Source organism: Phalaenopsis equestris, unplaced genomic scaffold (genome assembly GCF_001263595.1).
Source record: "Phalaenopsis equestris unplaced genomic scaffold, ASM126359v1 Scaffold000545, whole genome shotgun sequence".
NCBI lineage: Eukaryota > Viridiplantae > Streptophyta > Magnoliopsida > Asparagales > Orchidaceae > Phalaenopsis > Phalaenopsis equestris.
The window spans coordinates 755,234-777,023 of NW_018164985.1; the positions used below are offsets into that span (position 1 = coordinate 755,234).

Here is a 21,790-nt window from a genome sequence, read left to right on the forward strand (position 1 = left end):
AAGAAAATAGAGATTTTCTTGTAAACGTCAAGACGTCCGACGGTGTAATTCCTCGAAGTAGTAAAATTCTCTGCAGCTCCGTGGACGTAGGCAAATTTGCTGAACCATGTAAATTTGTGTGTCGTTCTGGTGTTTTTTTCTGAGTACAACTTTTCTCGTTCCATTTTTCGCTTTATTGCCGTCGTTTTTCACAACATTTTAAAAATAAAATAATAAACAAATAAATAATAAAAAATAAACAAAGAATAATGATAAATCAAGAAAATACTTGAAATACTATTATTGAATAAAATGCCTCTTTCCTAAAAAAGAGATCTGTTGTGCAATTATAATCATTGAGAGGCTTTCAATGAAAGCTAACAAAAAATATTATTCTTATACCAGAAAGGAAAATAAATTAAAATTATCATCGTTAGCTAAATACTTGTATATGTGGCTAATATTTAAAGCTGAAATATATAGTATTTATTTAGCACTCCTCAATCATTATAACATCATTTTTCATTATTTACAATATTTTTATATATTCCGTTATCCTCTATTACTCTCTTTTATTAAGTGTCCTTATACACATTTATACAAACATATTATTGCATTCAATGAAGGCATTATAGTTCTCGATCTTTCTAACAACCAAACAATATAGTAGTTTGTTAGGCCAATAAATATGTATACTCAAAATGGTCCCACAGATCTCGAGGCAATCTAATAGTGGTCCACCTCGTTTCAGTCGACCAATCAAGCTCTCTTCATCAGCCACCTTATTTTAGTCGACCGATCAAGCTCTCCCTTGGCCAACCCACTTCAGTTGACGACAAAATTAAACATGAAAATCTGTATCGATCTTGAGACGATTTGTTAGGTAAGGCTCATATACCATATAAGGGACAGGTGCTGAAACGAAGCGGAGCGGAAAAATCTGTCCAAATCGAGAAAGTTTCGTTATGAGGGTTGGGGGTGCGGGGGCAACGCCATGCGGTACGGTACAAGATTAATTTTGTAATTACATATTATACTTCAGGGTTTACTTTAGGGCTATATATATGTTTATTTGTAACCCTAGTGAGAATCTCATATTTTGTACTCTTTTCTAGATATGAATAAAAGCCGCCGTTGTGCTCTCGAGGAAGTAGATATATTTGCCGAACCTCGTTAAATCTTTGTGTTCTTTTGAATTTGTGTCGATTAATATTTTTCTTTGCCCTAATTTCTCAACAAGTGAACAAATGGTATCATTAAAAATTTCGGACACAGGAGTTCCAGACGGGAGCAGCAGTTCGTGAATCACATCAGATTGTGGGAAGCAGACAGGCGAGTTCGCGCGACAGAGGAGTTCGGCCAAGGTCTTCTTCTGCGATCAATTGGGGGTTCGCGAACAGTTGTTGTGAGTAGGCGAAGTTGAAGAGGGCTTCGACGAATCTGCAAGGTTTCACGCGAAGATTTGGTAGTTCCCGCGTCCAGGCGACACTTCAGTGACAGTCGAAGCTCGAGCAGGCTACAGACGGGAGAAGAAGAATCGTGCCGTGCTCGTGGGAAACAACTCGGAGAATCCAAGAGTTCTAGCTTCGACGAAGGATTTGTTCGAAGGAGAGAATTTTGGCAAGCAATTCGACAACTGGCAGCCGAATTCATAGGAGAAGTTCAGGGAATTCGTAGAAAAGTTCATTGCAGGAATAATTTCATATGATAATTTCTGGTGCAAAATTCCAGGTGGTAAAGTTCGATGCAACTGAGAATTTCAAATTGTGACAAACAAGGGTGAAAGATTTGTTGGCACAACAGAGAATCTTGAAGGCTTTGCGGGAAACAAAACTCAATGCTATAGAGGATGAAAATTGAGAAAAATTGTAACAACGAGCGACAACAACCATACGTTTATGTCTAACAGATGAGGTTATGTATCACATGATGAATCTAATATCTTCAGGGGAGGTATGAAAGAAATTGGAAACTCAGTTTATGTCCAAATCTTTGACGAATAAATTGTATCTGAAGCAAAAGTTGTATGAGTTGAAGATGCAAGAAGACTCTGATCTGGCACAACACGTGAATGACTTCAATCAAATAATCATATATTTGTCACGGCTTGATGTGAGTATTGAGGATGAAGACCAAACAATGATTTTGTTGTTTTCATTGTGTTCTTCCTATAAGCATCTAGTGACTACTCTGATATATGAGAAAGAAACAATCAAAGTTGATGAAATTACTGCAGCATTGTTGGCTCACAACCAGCGGAAGCAGAATGCAGGAGAAAACTTTTCAAAAACATGACCAAATATATAATTTTTATATCTTCTTCCCTTCATATCTATTATCAATAGAAGCACATCATGATGTAAAGGGGAGGGAAGGAGTCCTTTTTTGGGAGACGATTTCATCTTTTTTTGCTTATAACCAACTACCACTAATTCGTGGCATCCATTGGGGTCTTTTATATTACTCTTCATTTAAAACTTTATCATAACATTTATGTAAGACTTTTTATGACCATCATTTAAAATTGTTAATATCTTTGTAGTATCCTTTGAATAGAATCACTATTTCAATAAACGATCGCTCGATCAGCAGCTCCCGACGCCTCCACCTATGGTCAGCCATTTTCGAACAGGGAGGATTTACATAAGACTCAATTCTTACATATTTTAATATATCACTCAATTTCTACACGCTTATATACTTATCTGCATACATCTCAATTCATTTGTCATCAACACTTTGAGAACTCGAGCTTAGGTTGAAAAACCAACAACAATGTCAAGAGCGTCCAATTAGACAGAAGCATGATAAACAACTGACAACGATGCTAGGAAAGTTCGATCTGTCAAAGACATAATGAAACACCGACAACGATGCCAAGAGTGTCCGATCGGCATTAGAGGCTCATGGAACGTATCGACACTCAATCGTGACAAGCTCCATGAGGAGTACGTATATGATCATCCTGCGCCCATATTATAAAGTTAGCCCCTAACAGTGACAAGCTTCGTGAGGAGTGTCTAACGATGGCCAGAGACCTACGGGACGTATCGCCACTCAACAACGACAAGCTCGGTGAGTGCATAAACGACCGACCTGCTCCAAAATTATAAAGTCAACACCCGTCAGCGACAAGTTCTACGAGGGATGTCTAATGATCGCTGGAGCCTTATGGGATGTATCGGGACTCGACAACGACAAACTCCACGAGGGGTACACAAATGATCATCCTGCGCCCAAATTATAAAACTAGTACCTGACAGCGACGAGCTCCACAAGGGGTGTCTAACGATCGTCGGAGGCCCATAGGTTGTATCGGCACCCGACAACTACAAGCTCCGCAAGGGGTGCGTAAACGATCATCCTGCGCCCAAATTATAAAGTTTACACCCGACAATGACAAGCTCCGTGAGGGGCCTACAAGATGTATCGACACCCGACAGCGATAAGATACGCGAGAGGTGCATAAATGACCGTCCTGCTCTCAAATCATAAAGTTAACACTCAACAGCTACAAACTCCACAAGGGGTATCTAACGTTCGCTAGAGGCCTATGGAATGTGTCGACACCCGACAATGACAAGCTCTGCGAGGGGTGTGTAAATGATCGTCCTACGCCAAAATTAAAAAGTTAGCACCCGACAGTGAAAAACTCCGCAAGGGGTGTCTAACGATCGCTAGAGACATGTGATACGTATCAACACTAGACAGCGACAAGCTCCTCGAGGGGTGCATTTATGATCTTCCTACGCCCAAATTATAAAGTTAGCATCCGACAGGAATAAACTCTATGAGGGGTGTCTAACGATCGCCAAATGCCTACAAGAACATATCAGCACCCGAAAATGACAAGTTCAGGGAGGCCACGTAAACGATCTTCCTTCACCCAAATCATAAAGTTAATACTGAATAGTGACAAGCTCCACCAAGGGTATACAACTCTAAAACTCCCCTTTGGGTCGAGCAACTCTTGGATTTTTTCTCCGACAACCGACCTTTCCTACTATGACCAACTTTTCCTCTGATTGACCATCGGAGTTGGACAACTTCCTTCCGGCAGAAAAAACATCAGAATGACAAACTCAACAGATGACAACAAATATTTCAAAATCAAGCATGAATAACACCTAACAAGGAATATCATTAGCAAAATTACGTATTCAAGGCTTGTTTGATTTATAAATTTTCTTGTCCTTACTGTAGTTGTCACTATCAATGAGCAAGAAAATTGAGAAACTTAATAAATATACTCAAAAATGGTATGCATGGATCTCGAGGCAATCCATTAATCGATCACCTCATTTCAATTGACCAACCAAGCTCTCTCCATCGGCTTGTCACTTCAGTCAACCGATCAAGCTCTCTCCCTCAGCCACCTCACCTTCGTCGGCGACAAACATCGAATGAAAATAGGCATCGTTCTCGAGACGATCTAACAGTCAAAATAAGGACTAAAATGTCATTTATTTCTCTCTTCAAAAACATAGCCAAATATGTATTTTTCATAACTTCTACCCTTTCTATTTTTTATAAATAGGAGAGTTTCGTGATGTAAAAGAGGGAGAGGAAGACCTTTCTGGAGACATCTCTCATTTGTAACCTCTAATTTTGGAATAAAATGGGTCCACGAGCTCGACAACACCCCACTTTGAGAAGTCTTCCTCTTCTCTCTCTCTTCTCTCCCATTTCTCCCTCTCTCTCGATCACCTCTTCTCGATCCAACGCCCATTACTTGGGCACGATCTACTGAACATATTTGGATTCAACAAAATCCATTGAGAAAATCAAAAAATTTAAAGATAATAATTATTCATCTATAAATATATAAAAATATAGATTTGCTACTATTACAATCATCAAAATTTGTTCTATTAATCTTCTCCCATAATTAGTAAAGGAAATTAGGATCTTTTATTCTTCAACTAAAGGTTATATTCCATCATTAGAGTTCAAATCCTCTAAATTTATAACTCTAACTATATTTGTGGAGCACTTACCACCACATAGCCATAAAAAGTCCAGAGCTTCTCCCCTCCACCCATTCCATATCATGAAACTAGCCTTGGAGCTCGATAAACAGATCCTTCCAAAAATCATGTGCTCCAATTCCCCATTTCATAATTGAATAGCCAGGCCTTGATATTTAGCCCATCTTGGGACCACTGTCTACTCTACATATAACTGTCGTCCGAACGTGTGGTTGTCACACCTAATAATCTCATGAATATATGTATATATGTATATTTGTGTGTATCTATGTTATTGTGAATAAAAAGTTGTGTTGATCAAACTGGTTTAGAGAAAGCTGGTTATTTGTGTGCAACAGTTTTTACTTAGATTAACTTCAGGTCACACACAAACAAATATACGCTTAAATGTAGTATCAACAACATCATTTCAATTCTTTTTCTATTACATATAAATTATTTATTTATTTTTATAAACTTGCTAAAATATATAAAATATTATACAATAAAAAATATATAATAAAAAAATTAATGTTTATGTCAATATAACTAATATAATTCATTTTATAATAAATTAAAAAGTAGGTGGTCAGAATATCATTTCAAGGGTAGAATGGTCAGTTGTTTTCACACAGCTGCACCAAACAAACAGTCAGTTTCCTCGCATCTGCTTTCTGGGACAGCGCAGCTGCAGCTTCCCCAAACAGACCCTGTTTGTATGAAATATAATAATATCAAATTTTTATAATAAAAGCAAAAAAAATTAAAATCTAAGAGTTGGTATATATTTTTTTTATTAGCCCAATGAATGAGAATTGCTTTAAAACCTCTAAAAATAGATTTTTTTCTCCTCTCCTTCTTTGTCTTACTTAGATGGTGCATAGGATTTTATAAAACTTTATTAAAAAAATTACTTAAGTATATAAATTTAATTATAAAATTGTTATATTTTAATTAAAATTTAAAATAAAATCAGTTATATCTTGAAATATAGGGCACAAAAAACTAAAGAAAAAAATCATTAAATTTTACATATATTATATATCTAGAGGACACTGTTAAATTAACTAAATGTAGTAAGGTTAATTTTAATTTATCAAAGTTTATTTTATATCTAAATTACAAAAAATATGCATAAATCAACCTTAAAATCAATTGTAAATCTTATTATGTTTAAATCAGTTCATTCATAGGTAGAGTCAGACACTATAGAAGTAGTTATTATAACTAGTGAGCCTACTTGGAATCATCATGCTAAATAGCTTGTTAATAAAGCTTGATGATCTACTAAGCTTATCAACTTGTGTGCTCTATTTTTTTTAATCTATATATCACTAATTAAAGATATATTAAAATTTATGAGTTTAAGTGCAAAGTTTTTAAAAATATTTAAAAGCCCTTTCTTTTATTTATATCAACTATAGTTTTATTATCTATCTCTAATTTAATATTTTTATATTATTTTATTACAAGCACTATTTGAATTAGAATTTTCTTCTCTTTTTCATAATAGTTAAATCAATTTGTACACTTACTTAAACTCCTAGAATCAAGCTTAATCTTAAAGTAAAATTTGAGTATAACAAGTTAAGCTTAATGTCACGGACAAATAGTCCCACATTGGCTAGGTGTAGGACTGAAAAACAGCATTTAAGTCATGGGTTGCCCACCTCTCTCAAGAGCTCTTTTGGGAGGTGACAAGTGGTATCAGAGCAGATTACTGTCTGTCAGGTGTGTGGACTCTCCATGGTCCAGTGGGACGCTCGGTGGAGCCGATCCGTGACGAGGGCTTCACGTGATTGGGTGGAGGAAAATGTCACGGACAAATAGTCCCACATCAGCTAGGTGTAGGGCCGAAAAACGGTATTTAAGTCATGGGCTGCCCACCTCTCTTAAGGGCTCTTTTGGGATGGACATTAAGCTCAAGCTTAAGTGGATGTGGCTTGTGGCACTGCCCGACCTTAAATGTTATAACAAAGCAGTTTGCATCATGTCAAAGTCGCAATAAATTAATTAAATTTCAAGATATACTTAAAAGAAAATTTATTTTGTAACAATTTTTCATAAACAAGGAGTCACTAGTATCATGATCAAAATATCACAAAATAGAAGTAGCTAGTCAACATTCATTCAAACCATATTACAAACTATACAATAAAATAGTTTATATAGCAATCACGATTCAGGTGTGGTCACGCCGCTGCCTTTGATACCATGGCGTGGTCACGCCAATTTTGGTAGCTCAAATCTTGGTTTTTCTCACTTTTAAATGCGTGCTCGATCTTTCATTATCAATAAAAACCTTCCATAAGTGTAAATTCATGATAATTAAAGCAAAATAGCGGGTAAAAAAAAAGGGTTAGATGCAGTAAAAATTGCATAATAGACTCATGTCACGTGGAAAGCAACCTAAGCAAACTTCCATAGTTTTTATCTGATCAACCAATGGTTGTTGGAACCCTTTTTTTAGAGCTTCTATTATAATTTGCTTTATATTTGGGAAAATAAATAACTATGCTTTGAGTCGCCCTCACATGAATCTTCATGTCATTGCTCTTGCTTTATCATCTTGTTGATCTAGAGGAAGAAATCATAATGTGACCCTTGAGAGGATGTTAATTACATCAAGCAGGCATTGTAATGATTTTGCCTAGCTATCATGCATTGTGTTATGACCACCCTCAGGGTGGATATGGATGTAGACACTGCCATTATTCATATATATTGAATTGAGACAAGTCATGCAAACTTATCATTGGCAATAACAATTGCATCATTTTTATGGCTACATTTACGTCGCCATCACCCTTACAAAGTAATGGGTGGATAAGATGGTTTCCATCTCCTATTAGTATCTTGCCTTGATTCAGACTATTGCTTATATTGATTGTGTATGGTGTGCTATATTTCTCATTTATCATGGATGTCAATTATGTTATATTAGGTGGGTCATGATTATACATAAACACCACACACTTTGGATGATCCATTAATTTGAATGTCATATGTTTTGAAAGAAAAAAACATATTGCAAACTATTTTATATACCAATGGTACGGAGACGATTAAAAGGAATTAACATCTTGAAGATGATCTTATATCCAAAAATTAGGTTAGTCCAACTATTTAGCCTCCTTATAGAATCTAGGTTTATTTTATGGCTAGGGTTTTAACTTCCATCTAGAAATCCTTCTAGCCAATCTTATCTCTTCGTTTACGATTCAACTTCAATCAAATCTTCAACTTTAAGCAAATATTTTCAACTCAAATCAATGTTCTCAAGTCAAATCCTATTCAAACTCTTTTCAGCTCAAGTCAGAGTCTATTCAAACCCAATCAACCTTAACTAAAACTTCTCAACTCAAATTAATTAGATAAATTTTATAAACTCAATTCAAACCCAATAAATTCAAATCAAGCTTTTCAAATAAAATCTAATCTTCCAAATCAAATCTAAATCTCTTAAAAAACTTAAAATTCCAATCCCCGGGCACACTTTATTCCACGCAACATCCATTTCACAAAACCATTGAACTCTAAGAAAAAATCATTTCAAACCCTAAATTTATCAATTTGAAGTTTAAAACATTAATCCTGAAGACACTAACCTTGTAATCTCACATAAAATAATCTGGTACTTTAATCGAGTGTATTCTTAAAAGCAATAATTCATGGGATGCCATTAATTATGAGGTATTTCCCTTTTTAGGGATACTAGACACCATAATAAAATAAATCTTATCTTAATCCTATAAGGTAAGAGAGAAATCATTGGCAATGCAGACCTATAAATTTTAAAGATTTTTCTCATATAAATGATTAAAGTCATTAAAATTAATATTCATATCTCTCAAGATAGTATATTATTTTTAAAATGATCTCTCTGATCCTTTACATAGAAATCTTTCAAACTCTATAGTGGACGCAACAACCAAACCCTAATAACAAATTAAAAAGATTTTCATTTTCCTCTGAGGGCTAAAAATAGAGGTTCTAAAGACACTTTTTTTACTCAAAATGTCAAAGAGGATGTCAGGAAGGATAAAACTTAATACTTTCTCTTACATTATCTTAAATCTCATTCTCTAAGATAAAACCCTATGGGCTCTTTGAAGGGGAAATGCACAAAGAAGAAGACAATCTCACCTAGATGAGTATAATACTCCAAGCTCATTCTGCATATGCTTTAAAACTTGAAAAGCTCTATGGCCATGATCAATACATGCCACCAAGTTCTTATGTATTTAAATATCTAAAAGTTAACTTTCAATTTTTTGCAAAATTTAAACCAAATTAAAAACACAAATTTCCTTCATTTACATACATATCATCCAATTTCTATAGATTTTTTATTAATAACAAAAAGTCATCAAGGCCTTGACATTATCACCACTCAAAATATTCACATAACTCTAAACCTAAACGACAAAAATTGGCAATGAAAAATGAAATGATACAATAAAATGCAGGGAAGATCGGAGAAACGTGGTTTCCCCTTAGATTGAAACGAATCCTTGGAGTCCAATCACTAGCCGCAAGGTCGCTAGTGTTGAAGGACGTCGTGAGCATCGTCGGAGAGGAAGAAGCATCGGTAGCCCTAATTTCACGGGAGCTAATGGAACATAGAATAGTGCAAATTATTGACTGGCTGGCTTGGGATTAGGTTTAAAGAAGTATGCGTCTGATTAACGTTAAAAATTTTCAATACTAGAGCTTTGCGGTGGCAAGAACTACCAATAATCCGATGCAATTAAGTGAACAACATTGCAACCAAAATTTTAGCCACCATTTCCAATATAAAAATTTTTGCATTGGAAATATTTGACACAATTTCATATGCTAGTTTCATCTAGTGAATTTCAGCCACAAAGCAGACACAAATCTGCATGTCTGAAGTATTCAGACACTAATTCTGAGGTGAATTAATTGTATTCATATTGTTGTACTTCAATTAAAAATTTATAAAAACTTGCTTATGTTTTAAATATAAGACTCTAAAAATTTTGAAAAAAAAAGTTCATAAATATTTTTGATACACCATTAAAAAATTTTTATCATTCCACATGAATATTGAGGCATGACATAAATCTCAGGATAATTTTTTGAGCAAAAATGCTTAAACATTAATTAAAAGTCACGCATAACTATGATTTCAACAAACTTATAGTCAAACTGACTGACTTAATGAGACAATGACAATAAAATTGTTCCAATATGAGTAAAATCAAGTTCAGATCAAGTTGTTAGATTATTTTCATAAGTTTTAGGTGTCTAGTTAGAAGGTCAAACATATTCCAAATTTGGCAAACTTACTGTCAAGCATCTTGATGGGACAAATCCAAGAAGCCAATAATCATTCAATTCTGACATGGTTAAAGCACTCAAATGTCTACCTGACACCATCTAATCAATGGGATTTCTCTAGGTCGTCTGATGGAGTAGTTCATATCCTTTTCTTATTTATTTGTAGGCCTCTCATTGACTCTATAAATAGAGTCTTGCCCCCTTCATGAAAGGGGAGGGACGACCTGAACTTGGAGGAGGATTGAGAATAAAGGGACCTAAAGTCCAGTGTTTTGTACCAAAGATCTAATGAACGCTTCTCGCTCATGTTGTCATCGACCACCGTCAACCTTCCCCTGCACCTTGTGGAGTAATGAAACATTTTACTGAAAAATGACCAATAATGAAGAGTAGCAAAGTACCTTATTTAACAACAACCAATGTTGCAGAGTAATGAAACATCTTTCTAAACAACTGCCAACACTGAAGAGTAACGATACACCTTGTTGAACAATGGCCAAGGCTGCGGAGTAGTGACCAATGTTTCAGAGTGAAGAAGCATTGTGTGGAGTAGCGGCCAATGTTGCAGAGCATCAAAGAATTCTAAAAAGTTGTGTGTCATCACAAACACCGTGTAGCAACATACTTCAAAAACGATTTACCAAAGTTCTGGCAGCTGCAGCCACTCCGACCGTTGTGCACCGAGTCCTCCTACATATGACACTATAAGTGTGTGACCCTTTCCCGTCTGTGGTACAAGAGCCTATACCAGTTCTCATCAAATTACAGTGGATTATTTTTTACTAGGTTGGGCCCCGTGGTTTTTTCTCTTTCCAAGTTTTTCACATAAAACTTCTTGTGTCTCTACCTATCACCTTTATTCTATGAGTGTGTGATGAACTTTCACGCAATGCTAAGACACTAAATAATCATTCTACCGTTGTGAATCTTCTAGCACATAATAGTTTGATATCATTTATGATAATTTCATCCCACCACCGAAGGTCATGCAAAACTTGCTAAATGACCGTCATAAGTAACACTTGCAACAACAGAGCTTCTTGTTCCAACACCCATCACTGTAGGGGATAGCCATGAAGCCAAAGATGTCAAGCATTTGACACTTCCCCCCTGAAAGATGTTATCTTATTATCAAAGGTGCCTCAGGTTCCTCTCTATAGGATTGGATGTGCAAGATGGAGAAGTTGCAACATGAGATCCTTCAGCTCAAACATAAGGCTTAGCAGCGGATGCCCACATAGCCAGTTCAATAGTTGACGAATTCCCTGTTTGAACTCACGCTTACCGGGATACCTTCTTGCAACAGAAACCTTCCTCTATAGGACGTTGATCTCATTGATATTGTGAGTTCCACTGATCAGTTCCACACAACTTGATCGACCGGTAACCCTCTGGTGCTAGCAGGAAACTTGGCTCAGCCGCATCTTGTCGTCGCTTCTAAAGATTTGATCCATGATGAGCTATGACACCTAGTTCAAGAAGATTTCCCTCTAAGGATAGAGATTTCCTTCCCACTCATTAAAACTTTCAGTTTTTTACCCTTGACTGAGGTGGTTCTCTGACCCTCTATCCCAACGAGTTTCAAGCTCCCAAACATTAATTCTTATGAAAGGGAAGCTGATCCCTACGAGCACATTGATCACTATCAAACAATCATGCACATTCAATATGTCTCTAATGTGCTTCTCTATCAAGTGTTCCCTGCCACTCTCAAGGGTCAAGATTGCATCTGGTTCTACTATCTCTCAGGGAGCACTATCCACTACTTTAACGAGCTTGCAAAATGTCAAGTAATTTGCAGAGCAGTTCAAACAAATAAGAGGATAATCAAAGATTCATCTGATTTATCATAAATTATCCAAAATGGGGGGAAATTTCTCAAGAAATAGTTTCATAGGTTATCTATTGAAGCTCCTCAGATCCCAGGGGTGGATTCTGAATTACCAAGGGGAGTCTTTCTTAGAGGGCTCCACCCAGGATCTTTTTACTCATCATTGATGGAAGAGATGATCCGCTCTTATGCTGATTTTGTCCATAATATTGAACCAAAAATCTTTAGAGATGAAGCCATCAATGCACACAAGAAAAAATTCGAAAGATTTAGGGACAAGTGCAAGAATAACATCGAGATGCCAATCAAACCTCACAACAAAAGAAGTTTGAACCACTGAGGAACCGTGATTTTCATTTTTGACATGCAAACTAATGATGTGAACCTCGATCAAAAAGAGTACACGATGTTCACACATCACGTAGTGGCCATAAAAAATAAAGAGATCATCAAGTGACCAAGACCATAAAAAATCTAAATAGTGGAGACCAGTCTTAATATGGTCATTTTCACATTGCAAAGGGTCATTCAACATAAAGATATTTTCAATTAAAGGTAGAAATTAATTTTTGATGCGTCAAGGTCACTTGAGCGGCTACTTACAAGAATGAGGTGAGGAGACTAAAAAAATGTTGGGATTATCAAATGAGAAGTACAACTATAAATTTTTTAATCTAAGTCAAAGACTTTTCGCTTTCATATTAGCATATAAATTTCTAATTTTATTTCTAGCAAGAATTTCTCTGTTGCTTTGAAGAATTCTTGTTCAATAAATTTTATTTATAGTCAATGAAGCTTTATTTATTCCCTCACAAAAAATTGTGTAGAAAGACCCCTTAAGAGCAAGTGGTAGAAATTTGTCTCCAGTTGTACTAATGGATGACGAGTCAAAGACTCGATGAGAAGCTAGTAGTGGATATATTTCTCACTAGAAAGACCCCTTGAGGGCATGTAACAGACAAAATATTCACCCCTACACATGGAAGATGAACCCATGAGGCAAGTCCTGATGAGAAGCTAGTCATGGACAGGATCCTCACTAGTAAGACTTCATGAGAACAAGTGATTAACATTGTTTATATTAAAATATCTAAGAAGACAACAAGTCTCAGAAGACACATGTACATTAAAAATCTCAGAAGATTATGTGCCTCAGAAGATCTATGCACATTAAAAATCTAAAAAGGCTACGATCCTTAAAGAGCAGGTACACTAAAAATTTTAGAAGAATATGAGCCTCAAAATGTACATGTACATTAAAAACCTCAAAGGTGTAGGTATCTTAGAACCCTCACAAGGATATAAGCCTTAGAAGATACAAATATATTAAAAACTCAAGAGGCTATGAGCCTCAAAAGGTGCAAGTATATTAAAACATCTCAAAAAGCTATAAGCCTCAGAAGGCACATTTACGTCAAAAAATCACAAGAAGCTATAAGCCTCATATGGTTTTAAATTAAGAAGCCTAAGAATTTTAAAATGTATGAACCTCAGAAAAGCTCAATGTTACTAAGTTCCTACTATGGGGCCAATACTCCATTTAGAGTCGAGACATTTGACATTTATTCTCTTATGGGGGGGAGGGGCATAAACCAATGCACTGTCGCCACATACAAATGTCATATCAAGCAACTAAGAAGCTACAATGTTCATTACATATTGGTTCAAAGATTAAAACAAGTTAGTAGAAGAAAAGTTAACGATCCACCATAACATCTTCATCATCAAAAGGTCCTCAACTTCATGTTATCTTCTTAGGAACCAACATCCTCACTTGAAAAGCTTATAAATTATATGCATTTTGTTCGAGAAATTATTCACCTTCTTATGCTCGTCAAGGATTTGGTTGATCTTTGCAGGTGTGGTCTTCCATGTCCTCAAAGAAAGGACCAGTTCATCTCCTAATTAATTTGACAATGCCTCCTCAACTTAGTATTTACACTAATTTTCATAGGGGTGGGATTCTCAAGATTTTGGTATCTCAACAATGTAGAAGATATTCTCCAAAAAGCACAAAAACCACACACAAATCTCCTTCGAAAAGCTTGACAGCAATGTGAGAAATCTCATCTAAAAAGCGCAACAATAGTGCAAAAAATCTCCTCCATAAAGAGAAAAAATAATGAGGAAAATCTCCTCCGGAAAGCTTTATAGCTACGCGAAAAAAATCTCCTTAAAAAAAAAAACTTAACAATAATTAGCTACGCGAAAAAAATCTCCTTAATCTCCTTAAAAAAAAAAACTTAACAATAATGCAGAAAATCTCATAAAAAAAACAAGACAACAATGCGAAAAATCTCCTCTGAAAGCGTAAAAATAATGCAAAAAATTTTCTCCAGAAAATGTGACAACAGTGCATAAAATCTCCTCCTGAAAATGTGATAACAATGCGGAACATCCGCTTCATCAAGCATGACAACAATGCAAAAAATATCCCCTATAAAGTGCAATAGCGACACAAGAAGGAGCTATATTGATTGCACAAAAAAACTATGAGACTTCGAGATGGGAAGCAACAATGCCAAAGGGGTGTTTCGTTGATCAAACAAAGAGGTAGGGAGATTCGAATTAGCAGGTCAAGGGAGCTCCGTTAATTATACAAATAGGCTAAGAGACTCCAATTGGCAAGTTGAGGGGAGCTCCATTGATTGTATAAAGATAGGCTGAGGAGAGATCCATTGATCACCCAAAAAAGGTTAAGAGCCTACACAACAACGGCCCGACAAACCAATGACTTACGACACAACAGTGACTCGTCAATCACCGCCACGGCAACAAAATACTACTATATATATAGTGCCAACGCTCGAATGCGGGGTGCAATGGAAAGGAGAAAGCAGTTTCCTTTATATATATATATATATATATATATATAGAGAGAGAGAGAGAGAGAGAGAGAGAGAGAGAGAGAGAGAGCATACATATATACCATCAACAAAGCGAGGATTTGATTAAAAATTATACAAATCTTTGATTTTAGCAAATTTATAGTCAAACTGACCGATAAAATAAGACGAACTCAATGACACTAAAGTTGGTTCAATTCGAGTCAAATTAATCATAGATCGAGCCATTACGTCAAACATATTCCAAATTTGAAAAACGTACTGTCAAGTTGAGTGTCTCAATGAAACAAATCCAATGAGCCCAAGAATATTCAATTCAAACATTGTTAAGACACTCAAATGTCCACAAAATATCATCCAAGCAAAGGAATTTCTCTGGGTCATCGGATGAAGTGGAATGAATTCTTTTCTTATTTATCAGAAGACATATCCTAGACTTTAAAATAGAGCCCTACCTCCTTCATAAAAGAGAAGGGAAGGTCTCAGCTTAGAGGAGGATCGGCAAGAGAATGAGTTAAAGTCCAGTGTTCTGCACCGAAGATTCGGTGAACTCTTCCCGCTTTTGTAGCCATCGACCACTGCTCGTCTGCCGTCGACCACCTCCGGCAACCCCTTACACGTTAAGTAGTAGCAAAGCACTTTGCTAGACAACAAGGAATGTTGCAGAGTAACGAATCATCTTACTGAACAACAACCAACGCTGCAGAGTAGGAAAGCACCTTGTTGAACAATGATTAACGTTGCAGAATAACAAAACACTTTGTTGAACAATAACCAATGTTATAGTAATAAAATGTTGTGTGGAGTAGCGAGCAACATTCTGGAGCGAAAAAACATTGTGCTGAGTATCAGCCAACGTCGTGAAACAGTGTGTCGTCTTGAACACCACACAATAATGCACTTTAATGATACTGTACAGAAGTTTCGACAACTACAACCCCTCCCAGCTGTTGCACGGTGAGTCCTCTTATATACGAACACTGTAATTGTGTGATCCTTGCTTGCCTGTAGGACAAGGGTATGTGTCTGTATTCATCAAACTATAGTGGATTATTTATGACTGGGCTAAGCCACATGGTTTTTTACTTCTCTGAGTTTTCCATATAAAACTTTTGATATTTTTATCTGTCACATTTATTCTCTGAGTATGTGTTAGAATTTCATGCAATGCTAAAATGTGAAAAGATTAGTACCAACATGAATCTTCTAGCACGTATCAACTATATTGTGACTAGAATTTATTAGTTAAAATGATTCATAACACAAACAACATATGATTCTAGAAAACTAGCTTTTATAAAGATTTATATATATATATTTATATTTATATATATATTTTTTGCTTTCATACTTACGATGAGTAAAAAATATATTTAAAATAAAGTTGAGAGTACTCTATAATATGGTGAAGATGGTTTAAGAAATAGATCATACAAAAATAACCAAACAAATCACTTGAGCACAATTAAGGCCAATTTCAATATGCATGACAAAATAATTTTTCAAATAAAAACATGCAAATAAACTAAATATAAAATCAACTCTATGAACTCTTAGAAAATTAATAAATATAAAATAAACATACAAAATTTATGGGATCGCAAAATCAAATCATTACTTATGCACCCATATAACATAGGTGCAACCTTCACAACTCAAGCTTAACTCAACTTCTTCCCACCCCTAATTAGTTATTAGTATTATTTTGTTACCCTTATTAATATTATCATTTATTCTTAATATAAATTTAAAATTTTAAATAATTACTAATATATTATATCCTAATTATAGAGAATATTAATCTTCTTTACTATACTTGCCTTATTGCCCTATTATATTGCTTTTATATACATGTCATTAAAATGTTATTATGATTAATCAAATAAAGATGCAAACTTTTTTATATTTCTGTAATGGTAACAGAACCACCATTGTTAGTTAAGTTTAATCATTGTCTCTATATGAAGAGCATTTGAGGATCCTATCTGTTGTGATGATTCCTACATTGCTATTATAAAATAATCTCACAATGAGTAATATTCTCCTTGATTGCAAAGCTATAAAATTTAAAATTTTGAGAGGCCTCAATGATCACTTTAAAACATGTATAATTTATATTGTGCAGACTTCCAGGGAAGGCATTTGAAACACAAAATCATGTTTGGCTTACAAGGGCAAATGATACTACCAGTCAATTGTTCTCCAGATCTATCCTTGCAAAGGTAACCATAACACTAATAATTAAAAACACCAAACATTAATTATGTTTGGAGTTAAGTACTTTGCATTGAATTGGAGGTTTTATCAAAAACATGATAGAAAAAGATGCCAAATAGATGAATTTTTAATCACAATTTAGAAAATATTTAGAAGAAAAATAATTTAAGATAAATAGAATAACAGTTTAATGCATAATATGTGACTTTAATGCTTGTGATATTACAAATAATCTATTAATATTGTTAGAAAATAATATATACTATGCTGTGGTAAATTTAGTATCTTTGATTATCATATATGGGAATGAAGGTATAGCTTTAATGGCTGTATGAATCTATGAGTACTACACTATGAAAAAAAAAATCAAGTAAACTTGAGGGTGCCTCCATAAAATCACAATTAATGATGCCATGTTGTATTGATCTAAAAGAAAATAATACATTAGACACGAGTTTTTCATGTGGAAACTGTAAGAATAAAAAAAAAATCACGGGAGTTGGCTCAATTGAAGTGATCTAGTATATAAATGAAACTATAAATTTTCACTCTTCCGCTCAAATCAAAAGGATGATAATACAAAATAAAACTAGTTATTTTATTATTGTAATAGGCCTAGAAGCCGTAAAGGGATAATGATGGGTGAAAATTGATGTTAGTTAGATAATAATAGTTAGACAATGACAATCAAACAATGATAGTTAGATGATGATACTGCAATGATGTAAGCTAGACGCAGTAGAGAGATTTTGATAATCGTGAATGAAGTATGATGATCATGTGATAGGATTCAGACAATAAAGATTCGATGATAACGATCAAACAATAATAATTGGATGATAACATTGGCATATAATAATTATCAATGTAAAACAACAAGTAAAGCTTGAGACTTCTATAGAACCTTAAGCTCTCTTTAAATTTAAGTCTAGGTTTTTTTTATTTCGATATTTTCTTTAAAGTTTTTTAAAGTGACATTTTGCTAAATGTAGCCAAAATCTTGAAACACTCAAACAACTCTTGTTGATTTCTTTAATCATAGAACATTTTTTTAGCATTTAAGTGTCTTAATGACTTTAGAGTCCAATGAAATTAGGCTTGTTAGATCTCTTTTTTTTTTTTTTTTTGAAATTTTTAGTTTTAATATAATAATATAGGATTTAGATATTACATGATTCTTTAATTTTTATCTTCAAAAAGTTTAACCATGATTTAAATTCTTAATTTGGATATATTTAAACTCACGTCATAACACTTTTGATGTTATTAGGTTTATCTCATTAACATTAAGGCTAAAGCTATGCAATTAGATATTAAGATATTAATTTTTCTGTGAGGTGATGCTTCAGCTTTGAGGCATTTTGAGATGTAGGCCTCAAAATTAATAAATTATGTAAAATAAGAAGTATTACACTAAGTTCAAGGTATGAAGTATTAGCACATTAAAAAAATATTAATATTGTGACATAAAAAATCATAATAAAATATACAATATAAGAAATAACATGTTAATACCATAAGCATTAAATCATAAAGAAAAATAGTATACAAATATTAAACTATAACATGAAAATATAGCACTTTAAAATCACTACAAGCCATCATGATTAGAATTTCTAACTCTAAAAGTTCTTATAACTCTCATCACTATATTGTTCCTTATTAAAATCATCAGCATATCACACTGTTTACTCTCCCATCTCATCGTTTTCTTTTCTTCTCTTATTCAATCACAATCACCTTCTTTTTTTTTAATAAAATATAATTAACAAAAGTTTAACTAAATTTTAGATAATAATAATGTTGATAACTATAATTTAATTACAAAAGTTTCAATAGATGCATTTTCTATTTATATATAAATAACCTTTGCTAGACATATTAGTTCTGCTTTTGTCCTCAACAAGAAAATTAATATTAAGATCATATTGCAAATCATATATTTTTATTTCATTGTCATCATCTATAAATCATTCATCATCTCTTGTCATGTCATTAGAATGTAAGGAATCTTCAATGACTTTTGAAGCTTTTTCCTTTAAATTTTTATCATTTAATCTCTTGCTATAAATGATATAAATTAATTTTGTTTCGTTATCATCATCTATAAATCATTCATTATCTCTTATCATGTCATTAAAATGTAAAGAATCTTCAATGACTTTTGAAGCTTTTTTCCTTTAATTTTTTATCATTTAATCTCTTGCTATGAATGATATAAATTAAAGAGTTCATTTTTAAGACATTTCTCTTTTTTGTAATAAGTTGATTATATGTACACTAATTTTTCTCACAATTAGATCATAAACATGTAAGTCATTATACTTTAACAACAAATCATCAAAACACTGGAGTGCGCGCAATCACTAAATTGAATCTTTCATACAACTAAATTTAAAAAATGATATTAATTAAATTGAGAGAATTTTTTTTTTTCAACTGATAAAAAATAAAAATTTTATGGATATAATTTTATAATTATATCTTTAGTTAGTAGTCCCAAGTGTCATTCTTTATGTTCAATAAAGTATAAGTTACATATTAGATTTTGCTCTCTCAGCAAAGTTAGCTATCAACCTATCTATGTAATGATATAATCCTAAATGAATTTTAGAATAGGTTCTTATTCCATGCATATTGAAATTATCAATTAAGGTAATGCTCTATTCCATATAAATAGCGCTTAAGCTAAAGCTCTCACTTCTTATGAATGATCTCCCAAATTTACTTAGATTTGGACTCGTCTTCTCCTAGATTTTGGTCATTCAACTATTTAGCCTCATTCATTACATTATAAATAAAGTTAGCTTTTTCTATAAATTCACAATCCTTTAGAATTGAACAGTTGGTTTTATTATTATTTTTGTATAGTTTAGCACTCAATCAATACCTTTTGTTTAAGGTAATCTCCCTAACCTTTTTCTCTGCAATTTTTTTTGTCTAAGCACAATTAAGTCATTATGTATAATTGAGCATAGCTTCTAAAGATTTTCTTGACTTCAATATGCTTCAAGTTGGCAATAAAAATTTTAGTTATAGCTAGTAGTAAGAGTTTTTCTAAGAAAATTTTCTCATCAAACTCAAATTCCATGAATGATTATAATGATTTCATTATCTTTTTTGCTTTAATCAAGCAATTCCATTGTCGAGGCAGGTCATTGAATTTCTATGAAATTAAATCCATGCATGATGCTTTACATGATATCTAAGACAAATGTTTTATCTTCAATATCAAACAAATGATGCTATACATGATCTACTTAGAAAAAGTACTTCACATTTTTTGCCATTGTATTTTAAGATTCAACAATTAGACATTGTTAATCAAAATGTTGAATAAGCTTCTATTTTCAATATCAGACTAAGTTCTCCTAACATTCTTAATGATTTTTTACTAAATAGCTCTTCCTTTATTGTCCAAGTACTCAAATCATTTATAGATGGTGATTTCAGATCTGATCATAGAAACTTATGAAATAGATCATTCTAAAATATGATGTTGGCACATTGAATAGAATTTTATTTTTATAAGAAAGCCTTCCAATAACCAAATAAGCATGCCAATGTCCCTATATGGCACATTCCAAAGACATCTTATGGGTTACCCGCACACTATCATATCAAAAATTCTCTGTATCTACCATGTATTGCTCTGTAGGCCTTATTACATCTCGACAAATAATTGTGATAACAATATGAGGAATCTTTGCCACTAGACCAAATTTTGTAATAAGAACTAACATCTATTATAATATGAAATTATGGTTGTGCTAAATACTTTGACCTTATCATCTTGTTTATGTATGCACAAATTACCTCTTTTATTGCTTTAAGCATCTTAGCATATAGCGTAATATTTATTTGAGAGCTAGAAATGTGCTCTTTGACTCTTGCCACACCTTTAACAAAATTTTTGTAATAACTACACTTTAGATAAACATATTTGTTATTAGTATCTTCAATGTTAAACTATATTATGTCTCCATTCTAGATCTTTTCTATCCATTGTGGATTTCTCCTAATTACCTCAATGTCCAAAAAAATAAGAAATTTTGAATTCAGATAGATGATGAGGGACATAAGATACGCCAAAGTTTATATGTAAACAACTCTAGAAAGGGAAAAAATTGAAGGGCTTAACCCAGATGAAATATCGTTTTGCTATATAAGTAAAATTATGGAATTTCATTCATACCCTCGATTGGAGAAGACAAGATGATTATATACTCAGACTTGATATTCTATGGTATATCTAAAGTAATATATGAATAATGATGGTTTTAAGATGCTGTTAGTCGAGGGAAAATTGTTAGATAATAATAATCAGGCAATCATGCTTGAAATAGCTTGAAATAATGACAATAGAGCGATGGAGATTGGATAAATAGACTATGATAATTGAGTGTTGATGGTCTGATAATAATTTTCAGATGATGGTGGTCGGATGTCGACGATAGCTAACTTTGATAATCATCGGTGTCAAATGTTGGGTAGAGCTTTAGATCTTTTTTTTTAATATCCAAGCTCTTCCAAACTCAAGTAGAAGTCCCCCTCGTATGGATCATGAAACTCTACATATGATTTCATAGAAGTAATTCTAGTTAAAATTCTAAAACATTTGTATGACTCATAAAAATTCATTTGAT

General features: G+C 33.5%; 1 protein-coding gene across 3 annotated transcripts in view; it reads left to right on the forward strand.

Annotated features, from left to right (window-relative positions):
- LOC110029054 (truncated basic helix-loop-helix protein A) overlaps nt 1-21,790 on the forward strand; it is a 40,219-nt gene that overhangs the window by 5,742 nt on the left and 12,687 nt on the right. For all 3 annotated transcript variants that reach the window (XM_020731168.1, XM_020731167.1, XM_020731166.1), the window contains exon 3: nt 17,053-17,149. In XM_020731168.1, coding sequence (XP_020586827.1) covers nt 17,053-17,149 — 97 coding nt within the window. The remainder of the gene's footprint in view (nt 1-17,052; nt 17,150-21,790) is intronic.